The following is a 19,530-nucleotide window of genomic DNA, read 5'->3' as shown; positions in this document are numbered from 1 at the left end:
TAATTGTTCTATAGCTATATAACGCACTTAGCCTACATCAGGAGTAACTGTTAAATTAAGAAAATAAATAGGGTAATTAAATTAGTTAAGTAGCCTAATTACACCAAGGGTTTCTTAAGAATGTCTTAATTCACCCTTCCACAAATTAGGCTGATTCAACAGTGCAGAAAGTCTTAAATTCACAAAGTCATGGCAATAAATGTCGTATGCTTTGCAAGAACTTGATATTCAATATATCGGTTTGCAATCTGATCATTTAAAGCCGCTAAACTCTGAAAGTTTTTAGTCCAAGGATCCAGTGAAAGTGTTCATGCATTGAGTCTGAAACAGAGAAACATCAGAGATGGCAGAGAGAAGAGAGACTCGCGTCCAGTTTTCTGACATTATTCCTTCAGTGTATTTAGCTTAAAAAACTAAAACCTCTCTCATATTCAGAGACTGTTTCTGAGGTTTCACAGCTGAAACACAGACAGATCAAACCATCATCTGATGTCTGAGCTTTATGATGGTAAACTACGACTCTCGGCTGGACAATCAATCATGTAAAAGATGCATCGAAACAAGCTTCCATAACTTTAATTCATTTTTGAAAAAAAAATAAATAACTTGCAAACACTGGAAAAAAAAAAATGTGTCTAAAGATTCTTAAATCAAGATGCATTTACTGATACAAAATGACATGAATATGAAGTGTAAAAGATTCTTCACTGCTGATTTGAGCTTCACAATGGGCCGTCAGTTAAAGCACCTCGAGAGAACATCTAAAGTTTTATTATCACCAGTTAAAACACTTCGAGGAAACATCTAAAGTTTATTCTCACCAGAACATCAATCATTGCATACGGGCATCAGACTGGCATTGGTGATAATAAAACTTTAGATGTTCTCTCGAGGTGTTTTAACTGACGGCCCATTGTGAAGCTCAAATCAGCAGTGAAGAATCTTTTACACTTCATATTCATGTCATTTTGTATCAGTAAATGCATCTTGATTTAAGAATCTTTAGACAAAAAAAAATTTTCTTCAGTGTGTGCAAGTTTTTTTTTTCTTTCAAAAATGAATTAAAGTTATGGAAGCTTGTTTTCGCCACAGAAATTCAAAAGGTAATTGCAACTTCTTAATCAATTCTGAGTTTTTTTCTGAAATGAGTGATATAAACTCACAATTCTGAGATAAGAAAAATCAGCCCCCCCTAGAATTGGACTTTATAACTCACACGGAGAAAATAATTGTCACAATCGCGAGTTAAGTCATAAGCTATTTGCCAGTTAGTGAGAATTGCGTGATAAAAACTCAAACCTGCGAGATCACTCAATTCTGACTCAATAAACTTTCTATTCTTACTCTGCAATTCAGACTTTATAACTCGCTATGAGGGAAAAAACTCAGAAATGTGAGATGAAAAAGTCGCAATAATCTTTTAAATTATTTTATTCCGTGGCAGAAACAAGCTTCCATTAAAAGTCATGTAAAAATAGTTGTTTCAACCCATGTTGGGTCAAATATGCACAAACCCAACCGTTGGTTTAATTTTTTTAAATTAAATTTTAAACCCAGCGGTTGGGTTTGTCCAAACATGGGTTGAAACAACTTTTTTTTTTTTTTGAGTGTTATAAGTCGTATTCTTATTGTGTTTGACATGTACATTAGAGAACGTGATGTGTTGATGTCCCTTTAATTTATTCCGTAGGTTTCCTTTACTTGGTCTTAAAAAGGTCTTTCATAAAACCCGCATAAGAACTGTTATCTAAAGAGATAGTACTTTTAAGTTGTACTTACCATTAACATTGCCTTCCATCGTGAGCGCTGAGGATAATCGCGGAGAAACTGCTGAAAGCTCAGAGGTCCAGTGTTGAGTGTGTGTTCTGGCTTTCTGCCCAGCAGCTTTTAAAGAGACCGAGACCCGTGTGTGTGTGTGTGTGTGTGTGTGTGTGTGTGTGTGATGTGCGGTGCAGGAGTTCGTCTCTCCCCAGGGACACATACAAATAACAAATGGCGAAATCCCTCTTCCACATGTGTTGCAGTCAATAAATGACGACCCATTGTGAAGCGCCTCTGAGAATCAACAGTAAAGAATCTTTTACATGATTGATTTTCCAGCCGAGAGTCGTAGTTTACCATCATAAAGCTCAGACATCAGATGATGGTTTGATCTGCCGTTCAGTCTGATGTGAGTTCTGTCTCCTCAGTCTGTGTTTCAGCTGTGAAACCTCAGAAGGTTTTTGTTTTTTAAAGGAATAATGTCTGAAAACTGGACGCAAGTCTCTCTGCCATCTCTGCCATGTTTACATCCACTTGTCAATCGAATTATCTGAAGTTCGGTAAAAAAAACTCATGCGAATAAAGCTGGTGAAAGTGTGTTTCCATCAAACGGCTTTAAAGCGGATAAAAACCTGTGCGTAATGACGTCACATGCTGTTTTGCGATCAAATTGATATCGAATTGATTTGAGACATGTTAAGGTGTTTCCAATCATTTTCTCACCGAATTGCTCAACATTCAAACCAACATTTGCGAACAAAGTTTTACTAGGCAAAATGGATCGCACCATAATAACGTTTCCATCCGCGTTTATTGCATAAGCCGTATATCGATCAAGATAAAATCCGATGAGACCGATCGTATTTCATTTGAGGCGATATTCATGAAATTCAATCGAATTTTACTGTTTCCATAAGGCATTTTTTATTCGATATCACTTAATGCGGATAAAAACGTGTGGATGGAAAGTGAACAGACTCAATGCATGAACGCTTTGGGGAGACCGGGGACAGTTGCAACACTTTTTGCATTTGGCTCTGTTACTCAAGCTATGTTTCCATCGACACGTTTTTATCCGAATTAAGTGATATCGAATGAAAAATGCCTTATGGAAACAGTAAAATTCGCTTGAATTTCATGAATATCGACTCAAATGAAATACGTTCGGTCTCATCGGATTTTATCTTGATCGATATACGGCTTATGCGATAAACGCTGATGGAAACGTTATTTGCCGAATAAATAATGAATTGCGATTAAGTTTTAGGTCCTTTTATGGTTGCAACACGCCACAAAACATAGAAGAAGATGTTTGTTCATTTCCGCCCAGTATTTCCGCTCTGTTTGCGGCTTTGCGCACACATGGCCGGTGTCAACAAAGACAGATGTAAGTGGACAAAGCACAAAAATGCTTCAACCAAAGGGTTTCCGTGAGGTGTCTCTGAACCACGATCTCCCAGAACTGTTTGGAGCGCTGTCGTTCCCACACCACAGGCATTTACGTGCATCTGCATCATCATAGCAGTGTTGATAGCGTCGTTGTTTTCTTATTATAGCTTGTTATTACATGGCTTGGTTGAATTCTAATGTAGAATGCGGTGTGTTATTTCTTGAAAACAGACAGCTGCTAAGTATAACACACCGTTGCCATGAAAAACAGCGTTGCCATGGACGCAGTTCAGAGACGGAACGGACTATTTTCTTTAGCGGAAGGAGTACAATCGTTTTTAAATCAATAAACTCCTTTTTAAATCAATATTTTGTGTCAAATTATTCATTTATTTGGTAAGTAACGTTAGCCATGTAATAAGCGGGATGTAGACAACCCCCTTCAGGCTAACAACCGCCTCGCTATACATCATCCCTTACACTATGTCGCTATCAGCTGGCACTTAAGCACTAGGCTACAACTTGCAATATTGATCATTTGTTGGCAGATGCGCCATCCATTTTGTCTAGCAAAACTTTGTTCGCAAATGTTTGCTTGAATGTTGGTTCAGCGCGAAAATGAATGGAAACACCTTAAAATGTCTCAAATCAATTCGATATACCAATTTGATCGCAAAACAGCATGTGACGTCATTACGCACAGGTTTTTATTCGCTTTAAAGCCGTTGGATGGAAACACACTTTCACCAGCTTAATTCGCATGAGTTTTTTTACCGAACTTCAGATGATTCGATTGACAAGTGGATGGAAACATCTCTCTCTCTCTCTCTCTCTCTCTCTCTCTCTCTCTCTCTCTCTCTCTCTCTCTCTCTCTCTCTCTCTCTCTGAAGATATGTGGTAATACAACTTAAGGATATATTGAAGATTTCACATGTGTGAGATGACTTGCAACACTTCAAATGTGTAATTATTTTACATAACCCTGATAAAAAAATAAAAAAATCAAGTTTTACCACAGACCATCGATGTAGAATTTTTGTTTTTATTAAGACTTTAAATATTTAATTTAAACAATCTTTTATTTTTAAAAGATTTCATTTAAACTTTTAAGATTATACTTTGAAATAAATGTAGCACTAGCAAAACATTCACAATGGCACATCGCACACACACACGTCTCTGAACACACACTATCAAACGCTGGTGTGAGAGAGAAACACTCTGGGATCTTTTGTATTTTATTTATTGCATTTTTGTAAACCCACTCATATGTTGTATGGACATCAGTGTGTCCGGAGCTTCTTCTAAACTCTCTGAACATGTAAGATGATCTAAAACTAAAATAATTGTTTCAGTAAATTTAGAAAAGTGTTCATTTTTTAAACTGAACGATGTAATCATTTCATATACATTCTTTTAATTAACAGATTTTTTTCCAACTTTTGTTAGTGTGAAATCTTGTGAAATATAGAAATATAGCTGCATGTGACACACAGACACAACCTGATGTCAGAGCTCAAAAATAACCCTCATGACTTCCAGTGTAACGTGTCTAAGTTCAGAAATGAATCAATGGACACCTTATACTCACAAGGTCATAGACATTAGCCAATTAGTCAATGGTCATAGGTCATTTCCTACCCAAGGTCGTCGCTAGGGCACCGGGGCGGGGAAAGGTCAAGAGGTCAATCAATTACACAGTTAAATCATTTTTGACACATGGTGTAGCATGGTGTTGTTCTTCGACTACAGGCGAGTTGTGTTGTGTTGAGAGAGAAACAGCTGGTTACAGGCTTCGTCTGTTTGTTCCTTCACAGGTTTGAAGAAGCCCAGTAGTTGTGCAAATGTTTAATGTTTACTGTGATAAACACTGACTCAATTAAAGGTATAGCGGAGGATCTTTCCAAATTTTAGAGAAGACCCGCCCTCTCCAATTTTTAAAAAAATTATTACTTAAGGGTTTCTTTAAGTGAAACGTCTAAAACACTTAAGATTTCCTTTAAATGCTGTTTTTTTCACTTAAGTAGTAAAACCAGCTTATCCTCAGACAGCTTTTTCATAACCATGAATATCACCAGAATGATTGACAACTAGGAGGACCAATAGTCTTGATGATCCACCCGGAAAAAGAAAATCCTCCGCTATACCTTTAAGGAATTAATTTGAAATTTATTCAGTTGTCATTACAGAAAGACAAATAAAAAGACTATTCTTTTTTGACAACTTTGCTGAGTTTCAGATCAGTAAGTCGTTGATAAGAATACCCCAGTCTGGCTCTTTTAAAGGTGCAGTGTGTTATTTTTAGCGGCATCTAGTGGTGAGGTTAAGAATTGCAACTGTAAGGGGTGTACAGTCAAAGACCCAGAACCAGATATGAAGAATGAAGACCCGGAGTCAGAATTATAAAAAATTAAAGAAAAGTTTTACTGAAGATAGTTTGCATTTTCATCAGCAGAAGTCAGCTTCAAGACTCACACAGGAGTTCGTAGGCCGCCCCGCTTACAGTTACAAAGATCACAGCAGTTATACCATTTCCAAGGTCTAAGCTACGTCATTGCTTACAGGCTGAATGATTCTCATTGGCTAAGAAACATTAAGAGCCTAAACAATTTAACACATGTGAGGAGATAGGGGTGCCTATCGCCATTAGTCAAGATAGTTGTCGTCCACTCATTGGATTTAGGTCTGTGGTGGCCTCGCAGGTTAGAGAAGGGCGCCGGGGTGTCTGGTCCAACCGTCCAGAACCTACATAGAATGTCATACGCACACACACACACACACACACACACACACACACAAATAACAGACACTAGCAAATAACAGCTCCCATCAAGGCTGAAGAGAGTCTGAGCTCCTTATTATCAGTTAAGTATACCAAAACATAATGCTAAAACATTCACTCGTTTGGGAGAAAAACAGATAACTGACATTTACTCCCAAGGAAGGAAATATACTGGAAAGAATACATTTTAATACAACAATTAAAGTTTGATAGTAACGCTCAATATAGCTTGACCATATGTCCAACGAAGGATCATATGTGCCCACGCTGCCTTTAGGACCCTCTAACCTTTCTACTGATCCCAGAGAAAGAGACAAACGGCCTTGTGGGTTACGTGGCCTTCGTGTCCTGCGTGTACTACGTGCAATCTCAAAGTAAGATTGGAATGCACCTAAAAGAAACTGGTTACTTGCATCCATGCATTTAAGAAAATATATTTTCACAAGCACAAGAATATAAAAATTATTATGTGATAATGAATATATTTGATTATTGATTTTTATAAAGGAAGTATATAACCATTCAAAATGATATATGATTATATATGTATTTGAAGAGGCAAGGGATTTTGACCAACCCTTCACAACCAACAAAAGTTACGGTGGCCGACAGGACGTGATGTCATCGTCTGAGAGAGAGCAGAGAGTCGCCAGTTCAGCAATGAGGTTTCTTTACAAGGATACATTAAGAAATTATGTTTACTTAAAGCTCCAGTCCGTAACTTTTTTAAGTTAAAAATAATCCAAAATAATTATATTAAAAAAAACTTATTCTGCCAGTGGTCAAAACTATCTGCTTGCCATAGCTAGATTCAAACCGGTTAGCTTGTAATAATGATTTTAATTCCAGTGGTACTGGTGGGTTTCCGCGGGAAATTCGAGCATGTCTTTGCGTCATTACGTCACACCCGTACACATAAAGAAGGAGTTTCGGCTAGCCGGCTATACTGCGCGTGACGAGATGTTTAGATGTATAGGCTTTTCTCACAGCACTTTACATAATTAAACTTATGGCATCCAGAAAGATCCAAACAACAATCATCAGTGTCAACTGGAGATTCAGCAGTTATAAAACCCAAAAGACTTCGTACTTCGGATTTAAGGTGGCTAGAGAAAGAGAAAGAAACCGTCTCATGCGAACACAAGGATTAAAACATCAGCGGGGCTTTTGAAAAGTGCGTGAAGAGACGGCTTTTTTCTGCTGAACAAGTAAGTTAAGACATTTCAATAGTTCAATCGTGTAACAGTACGTTTTCTTAATTCACACAGTTATGGAGTTTCCTTTGTTGTGCCTTTCTCGTTTTGCTATTATGGAGAATATGAATTCTGAACTACACAGGTAACCATAAAACACATTAAATTTAACATTAGTCACGCAATGCTGATGTGATGTTGTTAACATGAATTTGAGAACAAAGTAGGCTATAATTTGCACGGTTGCTGTAAATCGCGTTGATTAAATCTAACGAAGCTTATCATGTCGAATGCTTTTTCCCCCTTAGTTGGTCAGAACAAAAATGGATGTTACTTACTTGTTCAGAAGACATTTTCTTATGAAAATTCTTATGTTGGTCAAACTTTCAAAAAGTGAATCTGTGATTCTGTATGACAGTATCCACACAGCGCGGTGACTGACAGCAGCACTCGCCTCAAAGCACTCTGTTCATCCGCGCTGTTTCATGCCGATTTACAACCCACGTAAAGATGATAATTCCGCGAATCACTGCAGTTACAGATTTCGAACAGAGAGATGGCGACAAAGAGGAAAAGCTACGGACTGGAGCTTTAATTATTCAGTAAAACTATATGTTATTCTGAATATTATTGTTACTTGTTCATCATTGTGTCAGTGTTTTATTCTCTGAACTAAGCTTGCTTCCTTGCACGAAGAGCAACACAGTAACGAAACGCGTTTGTCCGTTTAGGGCCACCGTAGAAACATGTCGGCGCATTTCAATGATCGGCAACCCGCGGTGTGTGTAGACAGAAACTGCTCATTCTAAGGTAATAAAAACATAACGGTTCATTATGCAAGGTCTTTATACACCACTGAAAACATAATTATTGATCTTATATTGCATTTCTGTAAATAGATCCTCAGAAATATTACACAATGCACCTCTAAGTCTGTAGCGAAAATTTTAATATTCACTGATCAGTGATTGCAAAGGAATGCAAAATGTTTTTCTCATTTGTAGAGGGAGATGGGAACAGAACATGTATGTATGGGAGGAGAAAATGTATGTATGTTCATACACCTGAAATGCAGAACCGAGACATCTCGGGAAAGGCTGAGTGGGGAGCCTTTGCTCTCTGAGGTCAGAGGTAATTTTGTACGGCGGCATCTCTTGTGCTGGTGAGTAATAAATCAAGGCTAGCAGCCATGATCCCTTTCTCTAAGGAATGTGGAAGAAAGGAGCTCTGCTTCTTTGAAGACCTTGGGGAGATTGGTATAAAGATCGCTCAGCTCTTCCTGGTGTTGTCTCACTCATGCCACTAGTGCTGTGTTCATGAACTCGTTCATATTTTGGGTGAGCGTGAACTGAACGTACTGTATTACTGCCTGATGAACGTTACTGTGAACTCGTTCATTCTGGTGTCTGTGAACGGCAGCTCTCTCAGTTTAAAAATGAAAATTCTGTCAGTAATTACTCTCCCTCATATTGTTCAACCCCGTAAGACCTTCGTTCATCTTCGGAACACGAATTAAGATATTTTTTGATGAAATCCGGCTTGTATTTGAGACAGGCTTCTATATGAGACAGGCCTTTATAATTTAGTGTTGAGATGTTTTTCATTGAGATGTTGTTCCTAGAGTTTTTAATCTTTATAAATCTCCAAATGCTCCACGTGAAACTGCGGTCTTCCGACCTTTTACTATCGTGTCCATTGATTTTGTTTAATATGCGCGAGGGAGAGAGAGCAAGACAGCGCTGGTGTTGTTTGAAGACGTAAGGGCCCTTACATAGTCAACGCATTGGTACGCATTCGCGTGCGCAAGGCTACACATCGCTACGCTTCGGCCGCCATTATGCGTCGATGCGTAGCCAAATGTGTCATCCTAGTTTTTGAAACGAGAAGCGCCGATGCACGCAATACTATGCGTTGTCGGTGCGGGCGACATTGCAAGTAATGTACATAAAAAGGTAATTATTGTATTTTTTAAGATTTGAATACAATGGCGGGCGAAGAGGAACAGTTATGTGAGCTTGTTTTATTGCCACCGATGTAAAATCAGCAATATGCACTCCTCTTCAGTTGCCATTTTGATCTGAATATCACATGACCCGACTCTAGACTCTACTACCCCCTGTTGCGCGATCGGTGTATTGCATTTCACGCATCGCCGGTGACTCTTGCGTCTGCTTGTGTACTATGAAAAGCAGGGGCGTCGCACCCGTGGGGGATGTGGGTGTTTTAACACCCACACTTTTCCCGGTGAGAGGGTTCAACACCCGCTCTTTTTCTGCAGTTTTTCCGCAGTTTTGCACAAACGCCTCACTACAGTCGATCCTCCGTTTCTCTGGCCGCTCTGTGTGTGCGCTCGCTGCGGCTCGTCCTCCTCTCCCCCTCCCTCTCAAACATGACACCGGCTCTGAGTGTGACCGGCTGATGATTGGCTGTTCTGCCTTAAGTCCCGCCTCTCTTGGTGTGATTTTTCAGTCACTCGTGCTGAGGAGGCGGGAACTTATGGTTATGGTTATTTACATCTCCCTTTTCCAGGTACTTTGAATGAGTGTTTATGCTTGCGAGGTTTTTAAATAAGCTTGATATGTGTTTGGGATTGGGAAGATGTTATGTTTATGTTTTGTTGACATGTCGAGTGTTTTTGGTATTATATTTCGTTTTTTAGACTAAACAGCACAATACTTTATTTAAGTAGGCATTCTGTTTGTGCTGCGTGATTTAAAGAAAAGTGCGCACTTTGCTCACCCGATCAGCATGGTGATCTGGTGTTTTCTCCAAAATAAAACTCAAGGGTTTATTTCTTGCAAGTGAAGAAATTAGGACAAAAGTATTGTAATTTTCCTATTCTATAGCATAATATAAAATTTACTTTGAAATATTCATTTTCATTTCTACAGTAGCATACATTTATGGATTTTCCATCATAGGAATAATTATATAAATCATTATTATATTATTATAATAAATGTTTGGCATTCTAAAACACCAGTGATAATGTAATGTAGACTGAGACTCTATATCATAACTAAAAATAAGTTTGAACCCTCTTTAGGTACAAGTCAATGCTTTTTCTTTGTTCAATGTGCACAGTTCATGGGTCGAAGCCGGTTGAAGCTCTTAATTTTGAGCTCTCAGAGTGCACCAGATTGATGCATTTAACCTTAAAATGTACAAAATTTTCTTTCGGGGGAGCATGCCCCCGAACCCCCCTAGAGGGGCCGAGGTCCACACAACATAGTTTTACAAAATCCAATGAGAAAAAACGATCATTTATGAACTTTACCCCAGCATAATGTTAATGCCAAATTTAAATGTCCTTGGACAAACTACATTTGTCCTGCCTAAGGAGGGGCCAACATTACATTGTGCCCTCTGAATTCTTAATCAGGGCCCTGATCACATCCATCCCCCGCACTTTTAAAAAGCTTGCTACGCCCCTGATGAAAAGGACCGTGTAGCTCGCGTCGCTCGCGTTGACTTGCTCGCGTTGCTCGCGTTGACTATGTAACGGCAGAGTGCACGCGCGCGGCCGAGGCGCTCTCTCTCTCGCTCGCTCTCTCTCTCTCTCTCTCTCTCTCTCTCTCTCTCTCTCTCTCTCTCTCTCTCTCTCTCTCTCTCTCTCTCTCTCTCTCTCTCTCTCTCTCTCTCTCTCTCTCTCTCTCTCTCTCTCTCTCTCTGCTCGGTTGCGCCAGTCATTCTATTACATCACTCACCGATCAAAAAAGGCTTCGGCGGGACAAAAATTTGCTTTGGCGGCCGCCAAAAAGCGGATGATCCGATGGGTTTTAGAAGATCAAATACAACCCGAAACTAAAAAACAGACCCGGCCTCTATTTGATACCGGCCTTTATTTACCAAACCTGTCGCCACACCAGGCGTGTGAAAGAGACAGGCGTCTATTTGGGACTCGGCTATTATTTGAAGTTTTACGGTATTTAAAGGTTCTCTAAGCGATGTCGGGTGACGTCGAAGTGACGTTTAAAGTATTGTCAAACAAAACGGAGGCTAGCTAGACCCTCCCTCCTCCTCATCCGCGCACTAACCCCCCAAACCCCGCCCCCAAGTCCTTCTTGTCAGTGATTGGCTGGAACAGTTTGTTATGTTTTGGGGAGCGGGTAAGCCCAGTTTGTTTTTGTTGCTGTTTATGGAGCCTGGGCTGTCTACAGAGATCGTGTTTTTTTACAGTGTGTTCAGGGGACAGGCAGCCAGTGGTTAGTGAGAAGATGTTTGCTGTATGTGACAAAAAATGTTTTGGCCTAAAAAACGCGTGACATCGCTTAGAGCACCTTTAATAACTTTTCGGGAAACAAGTTTCAATCCCTTAGAAGCCTATGGAGGAGTGATCCAGCTCTCAAATTTCATCAAAAATATCTTAATTCGTGTTTCGAAGATGAACGAAGGTCTTACAGGGTTGAACAACAAGAGAGTGAGTAATTACTGACAGAATTTACATTTTTGGATGAAGTATCCCTTTAATATGTAGCGGAAAAAACAATCTGGCAACACCAGCATCAGTTTTATGACAAGGTCGGTGAGGATGGGACAAATCTTACATTTCTGTGCAAACTTTTCCCGGCGATAAAATAATTGCTGTCTTTGGTTCTATATGGGCTGTGGAAATAATTTTTAAAAATAATAGCTCGCAGCAACATATGGAAAAAAAGACCTATGAACTAGTTCAAAATTTTAAAGTATGAACTATGAACTGAACTAGTTCGTTTTAAAATGTGTGAACTGAACTTTAAACTAGTTAATGTAGAAAGTGAACTTTCCCAACACTCATGCCACAGCGTAACTTCTGTGTAGTGACTGGGTCCTTCTTGCAAGAATAAATACTTTCTCTTACGCAGTGATGATGGTTTGATAATGAATTTTCGCCACAACAAGTCAAAAGTGGTTATTTGTTTAATTTTGTACATACAGAAGGAATGGTTATAAAGTAATATTTACCTACTGATCTGAGACCAGTTTCCAGTGTGTTTGACTTCAGTATTGTGGTACATAAAGCTGTTGGAGTCAGGGGAGGCACAGCCTACACAAAATTTAATGTCTTACAATATGTATTTCTTGTTTGTAATTTCACCTCTGTAAGTGTAGGCTAACCAGAATGTGCCGAATCTGCGAAACGCGAGTCTGAAGGAACAGAGAAAGGGAAAGGGAAACAAATCCATAGCTGGAGACTTGTGCCTCCGTTGGTAAAAAAAAAAAAAAAAAGATTTAATCACCATTGAGTATTTCCAAAGCATTCTCATCCCAAGGCGTCATATACTGACGCTTTTGCCAAGGCGTCGACATCCGACGCACATGGCACCCTTTAGCGTCAATATAACACGCTTCGGTTATGGGTAGGTTTAGGTCTGGGGTAGTGTTAGGGTTAGACCACTAGGAGGCGCCATATACCTGCGTCTCATATTGACGCTAAAGGGTGCCATGTGCGTTGGATATAGACGCGTTGGCAAAAGCGGGATGAGAACGGGCTGGTTTCACTTTCAGAGATTAGGAGTTTTGAGAAAAGTCACATGGCTGGCATATCAGCCAATCATCGACAGGGCGTAAATTACGTGATATTAGTTTGAACCGCTACCGCTGATGTAATATGGAGATAGAGATATTGAATATTTGATCGCAAATAAATTTACTAAACTACCATTTAAACAACAGGTACAAATCAAAAATAAAGTAGCTTCACTAAACAACCGAACATGCGTTTAACACGGACATGTAAAAGGACAGGAGGAGGGATTTATTTGCTGCAAGTGATGATAGGCAGGGACTAGGTGAGGGAACTTATATTTATATTGTCTTCACTGCAAAAAATGCTTTTCTTACTTAGTATTTTTGTCTAGTTTGCAGTCCAAATATCAGACATTTCTTAAATCAAGATACATTTACTAAAGTACTAAATGACATAAGATATTAAGTCATGTTTTCTGGGGAAATTAATCAAAATTAAGTGAGTTGATGCTTAAAAAAAGGCAAAATTATCTGTCAATGGGGTAAGGAAAATAATCTTGTACCTTCTTACCCCATTGGCAGATAATTTTGATTTTTTTTTATGCATCAACTCACTTAATTTTGATTAATTCCCCTGGAAATCAGGACATAATATCTTAAGTCATTTTACTCATCTAGTAAATGCATCTTGATTTAAGAATTTTTAGATATTTGGCAAAAAAACTAAGTAAGAAAAGCATTTTTTGCAGTGTTGATGTCTATGTCGTTTTCTATAAATATTCATGTATATAATTGATCAAAAAAGCCATTTTAAAGTACTTAAACAATCCGAGCGCTAAACTTTGAGTGTGCCTCCTCTATTAAAGCCAGCAGCCACCACTGGTGTGAGTCCTGCATCACACACACTTGTTCATGCACATGAGCAGCTCCAGGCGGATGGCGATGCGTGTGTGCCAGCCCAGAGGAAGGATCCGCAGGAACCGGGTCACGATGGGCGGGCGCAGCAGGTTCTGGACCGTGGAGGACCGGTCCGTGTTCCCGTAGAACACCTGACGGAGGAACACAAGCAGAGAACAAGATTATTAAACTGAACAACACAACCTTGCAGATGTTTGTCATACTAAGCATTGTCAGTTGGATAGAGAGAAAGATTGATAGATGGATGGATAAGAAGGAAAGATGGATGGACAGATAGATGGAAAGATAGACAGACAGATAGATATATAAGATAGGTAGATGATGGATAGATAGATATAGATGGATAGATAGATAGATAGATAGATAGATAGATAGATAGATAAGTAGATGGATGGATAGATAGATGGATAGATAGATGGATAGATAGATAGATAGATAGATAGATAGATAGATAGATAGATAGATAGATAGATAGATAGACAGATAGATAGATGGATAGATGGATAGATAGACAGACAGACAGATAGATGGATGGATAGATAAGTAGATAGATAGATAGATAAGTAGATGGATAGATAGATAAGTAGATGGATAGATAGATAAGTAGATGGATAGATAGATAAGTAGATGGATAGATAGATAAGTAGATGGATAGATAGATAAGTAGATGGATAGATAGATAAGTAGATGGATAGATAGATAAGTAGATGGATAGATAGATAGATAAGTAGATGGATAGATAGATAGATAAGTAGATGGATAGATAGATAGATAAGTAGATGGATAGATAGATAAGTAGATGGATAGATACAGACAGACAGATAGATAGATTGACAGACAGATAGATAGAAGTAGATGGATAGATAGATAGATAAGTAGATGGATAGATAGATAGATAGATAGACAGATAGATAGATAGATAGATTGACAGATAGATAGATAGATAGATAGATTGACAGATAGATAGATAGATAGATAGATAGATAGATAGATAGATAGATAGATAGATAGATAGATAAGTAGATGGATGGATAGATAGATAGATAGATAGATAGATAGATAGATAGATAGATAGATAGATAGATAGATAGATAGATAGATTGACAGACAGATAGACAGACAGATAGATAGATAGATAGATAGATAGATAGATAGATAGATAGATAGATAGATAGATATTAAAGCTTGACAGTTACAGAAGTGAGTCTGTGAGTTTCTCTGTGAGTTTGAAGAAGAACTGTACGGCTGTATTCAGGCGTTACCCTGTTGTTCCCGGTCTGGTCTTTGTAGTAGACCCAGTTGAGGTGCTGGTGGGTCCGGTACTGCACGCTGTATTTGGTGGTCCACTCGTCCGCATCACAGCGCCCCTGGGTCATGATCCCGGACACCACCTGAGTGTCCTGCAGGTCGACCTGAAGCCACTGACTCGCGTCCTGGGCTTTAGACAGCCAGGCACAGCTGAGACCGAGAGGACACACACTTTACATGCTAGAGTCAAGAAACCTTCATTTATATTACACTTTTAACAATACAGACTGTTTCAAAGCAGCTTTACAGAGATTGTTTTGGCTTTACTGCAGTTCTAGAATAAAGTTATTGTCCAGCTAAAGTTAGTTTTGATTGATTCACCTTTTTTGTAAAGATCATTAGTTATTAACTTAGGGGCCGCTATTTAAAAAAATAGCACTCATATTCATGAATGAATGTGTATTCTATTATTAGCCAGCTAATTGCAAGTAAAGCTAATCGCTAATTAGCCATCATGCTAGGTAAACTTGCAAACTCACCTGGTTTATACTATTTTTAAATCAAATGCCAAATGAATGTTTTGATTTAGATAGTTTCACTCCTTATTTAGTGAGTAGTGAGCAAGTTTCTACATTGGTGTACTGATAGGTGAACTGAACAATGGTGTAATGATTCAGTTCACTCCCAAGACAAGACGATGCTCCCCGACTGGCCAATAGGAACGTGGCCCCGCCCATGACACAATTTTCACAGCGAAAGCAAAATCCTGAGAGCAAGGAATTGCATCGAGAGCAAAGAAAAGCGTTTTGAGAGAAACACTTTTTTTTTAGAGAAAAGGTTTTCACACTGATAGCAAACAATATATATTTTTGAAGTATTTTGAGACAGATTTTTTTCTCTCAAAAAAAAAAGAAAAAAAAAAAGACGTTCAATGAGAAAATACTTTTCTCTCAAAACTTTTTTTAGTCTCAAATATTATTGTTTTTTGCTATTGGTATGAACACTTTTTCTCTCAAATATTATTTTTTCTCTCATGAAATGCTTTTTTTTGCTATCAGTGTGATAACTTTTTCTCTCAAACTTTTTTTTTCTCTCAGATCATTTATTTTCTCGCATGTAACAAACACACTCGCTACTGGTTATTTTTGAGATTTTGGATGAGTGAGATTCGCCTGTTTTGTTATTGCCGTAGTATCCTAACCTTAACCCATGTAGTTACCTTATATTAACAGTGCTTTCTTAGGTACTGTAAGTGCACGTACTGTAAAATAAAGTGCAAGCGAATTGGGTTTTTCTGAGACACTCACCCAAACCCCTGACTGTTGAGTCTGGCTTTATTCGGGGTCCAGGAGGAGAACCAGCCGATGTACTGGTCCTGGTTTGAGCAGGTGAGCTGATCCGCCTTCACCGACCCGGCCTCGAATCCCAGCGGTGTGTGGTAGGGACACTCTGAGGAAAAGAGGAGCGGAAACGTCAGATCATCCTCAAAATCTCGAGAACATCATGCTGAATGTGATTTATATTCCACAAGCTCCATCCAGCTGTTCCTGGAAGTCAAACTGAGGTTTGGGTTTTGGTCCCTCGACAAAAACCCGATAGGATTTTTCACTGGTTTTTGGATTTTGTCAAAACTGAAATTTCCTGGCTGCAACAACAGCGGAAAGAGGAACCCCGAACTGGTATTTATGCCAAAAGAAAAGGATAGAAGAAATGTCTCATATTGTATCATGTTTCATCTTTCTGTGCACACACACCCGACCCGAAGCGTGCAGCCATAGACCTCTACAGCGCGCGAGTAATGAATTGAGTTCTGTTTCGTGTCTGAATGGACAATGCCGGTGATGCCGGTAACTTTTTTCAGTAACGAGTAATAACGCGTTACTATTTCCAAACCAGTAATCAGATTAAAATTACTGATCCAAATTACTGTGCGTTACTATTTTTGTCATTTTCTTTAGAAATAATGGTTGATAAGCGATATGAAAGAATCGCGGCACACTCTAACTCCCAGCGTTATCCTTCCCGTCCAGATCTAATGCTACCACATCTTTAAATTACTATTAGTAGGCTATTGTTTGAAGTTAAAATTATAAAATACGTAGACCTACACCACCAAACTAGTTGAGGATAATTTCTTTAAAATTGGGCAATTCCAGCGTTATGGACGTGACATTTGGTAAAAAACTTGAAATGTAAATTCTCAGAAAATGCATTTAATACCAATATATTGAAACGTCTGTTTATCCTCCTTAATAAAGGAGTCCAGGCTCCAGACATTAGAAAAATATCAGTCTACACGTGCGTTTTATATTGAGGGAAATACACGGACGTGACACAAAAAAACTTTAACTTTTAGGTGGCAAAAGTACAAAAAGTAATACCCACCGGATGAAGAAGGGCTGGCTCTCCACAGAACAAAATATTCATTTTGTCTTATTTTTCGTGTTCGCATTTATGAGGGAAAAACAATGTTATGAGACAGTTCCCCGTTACGGACGCGAGCGCTCTGAAAGCGGCACTGAAAGACTGCTTTAAAACTTTCCCAGAGACATCAAACATAAAGTACAAAGCCATTCATTAAGGCCAATTTCGTTTTGTATTAATTGTATCTTAATTTTAATCAATGTTTCATCAACCAATTGCCTGGATTTAATAAATAAGAAGTAAATATAGCAGACAATAGATTACGACACGGAGGCGCCGGCGCGTGAACTGGAGCTCGCCTTGTGAGTCATAAATGAACCGAAACACAGAGTAGGCCTACTTGCCTCACACACCTGAGAAATATATCTATAGAAAGCTCGAAATGTGTACTTTTACAGAACAATTCAAAACGAAAGAAAACAGACTGTTCTCTGAAAAGAATGAGATAGCCTTTGTGTTTTATTTAACATATAAGTTTACTTGGCTCAACAAGTGACACATTATTACATATGCATTCATCAGATATTTTACTCTTTTTTTTTACGGTTTTAATTTTAAAATGACTTGGTAGCAGAGGGCCCCATGATAATATTTTGATTGTACCCCCACTGTACCGGGAGTCTAGCTCCGCCCCTGTATATATATATATATCATGGAAGGCAAGTCTGGGGCAGATAATAAAGGACAAAAGAAAACTGGGGGTACAGTAACAAATAAGGATCGGAGCCTAAAATAAAAATTTTATCCATGTATCTCTGTCTTTCTCTTCAAAACCTTCAAACTTCATGCTGTTCAAAGTTATTTTAAGCTTTCAGACCTGGCTTTGTCAAGCCAACATCAAACTCCACTCATATAGCCTAGTTCTACTAGTCTTCGTCTCCTCCAGCCTGAATGAAGATCAGGATCCACTCGTGTTGGTTGGCACGAGTGGATCTCCAGCAGTTTGTGAGGGCGCAGGACTATTTCAGGCCCAGTAATCTGGGCATCATTCATTCGTCATGAGATTATCCGCTGGCACTCTCTACTCTCTCTCAAAGCCACTGCGTTCTCGTTCTGATGGTGTTTATGATGGTCAGCTCGTCGTCTCCTGCAGACCGTCCCTCTAGTTTTCTTACTCCTTGTCTTGTAATATTTTGATCGTAATGTTCGCTACTCTGTCAAACTGAGTTCAGAGGTCATCAGTTTCAGCTGAAGCATCACGGATGATCGTTACTCATGTAATCGCTCTAAAGCCTCTTGGCTTCGTGCCCTGTATCCGTTAAGGCCATTGCACACTGAGTCTGAAATTCACATCCGAACTTTTCGGACTCAGTGTGCAATGGCCTTTAGTGTGCACTTCTGAAGTTAGTCCCTTGGTTTGTCCAGTTATGGCGTTCCATTGTAAGTCACATTATTTTTTAGATGCCCATCAATGAATTTTTTGGGGAAAATGTGTTTCTGGCGTAGTTTATGCACGTTTTCTGATCGGATAAAAATTGTATCCAACTCAATCGAGCTCATACGTTTTTTTATTTTATGAACTAGAACTAGGGAATAGTGATAGTCTGCAATTATTTTACGGACTATATAATAGGTTATATTATTATTGTTATGAATGTTATTGTCAGTTTTAGTGTTGTTAATATAACTATTATTACTGCTGCTACTACTGCTATTGCCACTAATATTATTACTATTATTATTATTAGCATGTATTGTTACAAATTGTTTAAGATATCTATTAATCACTCAGTGATATTATATCTATATTTTTTTCCACAAAAAAAAATATAATCAAAAATGTTGTTATTTCACACTGGAATAACCTATTCATTAAACTTATTACTGTACCTGTATACACTATCTATACATCTATATATTTATATTATATTTTCCCCCCTTTACGTGTAGCTACTTGTCATTTGTCTATTGCTTTGTATATGCAACTATGTCTTGTTAATAAAAAAAGGATAGAGAGAATTTATATGCATCTCTGCATTTCCATCCAGCATTTTTTTATGCGGTATCCTAAAATGTGCATAAAAATAGGTGGATGGAAACTGAGCTCTTGAGCTCTATGTCAATAAACTGGACGTGTTGTACAGACAGATATAAACATTCAACATTAACTAACTTGCTCATCTATGATCTATTGATCTATGACGGCTGTATCTGATATAATGTCAGATGTTGAAAATGCATGCATATTTGCATGTGCATTTATGTATTTGCATGGAATGTAATTTTATAAATGTGTCCTGTGGTAGTGGTCAGAACCCTTGATTCTTAAAGGGATAGTTCACTTTGAAATTAATTTTTGGTATGTTTTAGCTTACCTCAAGGGCATCCAAGATGTAGGTGTCTTTGTTTCCGCGGTAGTTTCAATTT

General features: G+C 38.5%; 1 protein-coding gene across 1 annotated transcript in view; it reads right to left on the bottom strand.

Moving 5' to 3' along the window:
• Positions 1 to 13,463: 13,463 nt before the first annotated feature.
• rs1b (retinoschisin 1b) overlaps positions 13,464 to 19,530 on the bottom strand; it is a 10,763-nt gene continuing 4,696 nt past the window's right edge. The window contains exons 4-6 of the mRNA XM_056237434.1: positions 16,047 to 16,188; positions 14,754 to 14,949; positions 13,464 to 13,622 (exon numbers count right to left, since the gene is read on the bottom strand). Coding sequence (XP_056093409.1) covers positions 13,470 to 13,622; positions 14,754 to 14,949; positions 16,047 to 16,188 — 491 coding nt within the window. The 3' untranslated portion in view covers positions 13,464 to 13,469. The remainder of the gene's footprint in view (positions 13,623 to 14,753; positions 14,950 to 16,046; positions 16,189 to 19,530) is intronic.

Source organism: Rhinichthys klamathensis, unplaced genomic scaffold, assembly GCF_029890125.1.
Source record: "Rhinichthys klamathensis goyatoka isolate OS25496 unplaced genomic scaffold, OSU_Roscu_1.1 h1tg000486l_1, whole genome shotgun sequence".
Lineage (NCBI taxonomy): Eukaryota > Metazoa > Chordata > Actinopteri > Cypriniformes > Leuciscidae > Rhinichthys > Rhinichthys klamathensis.
The sequence above is the reverse complement of the archived record's forward strand: the minus strand, read 5'-3'. Positions and strand labels throughout refer to the sequence as shown.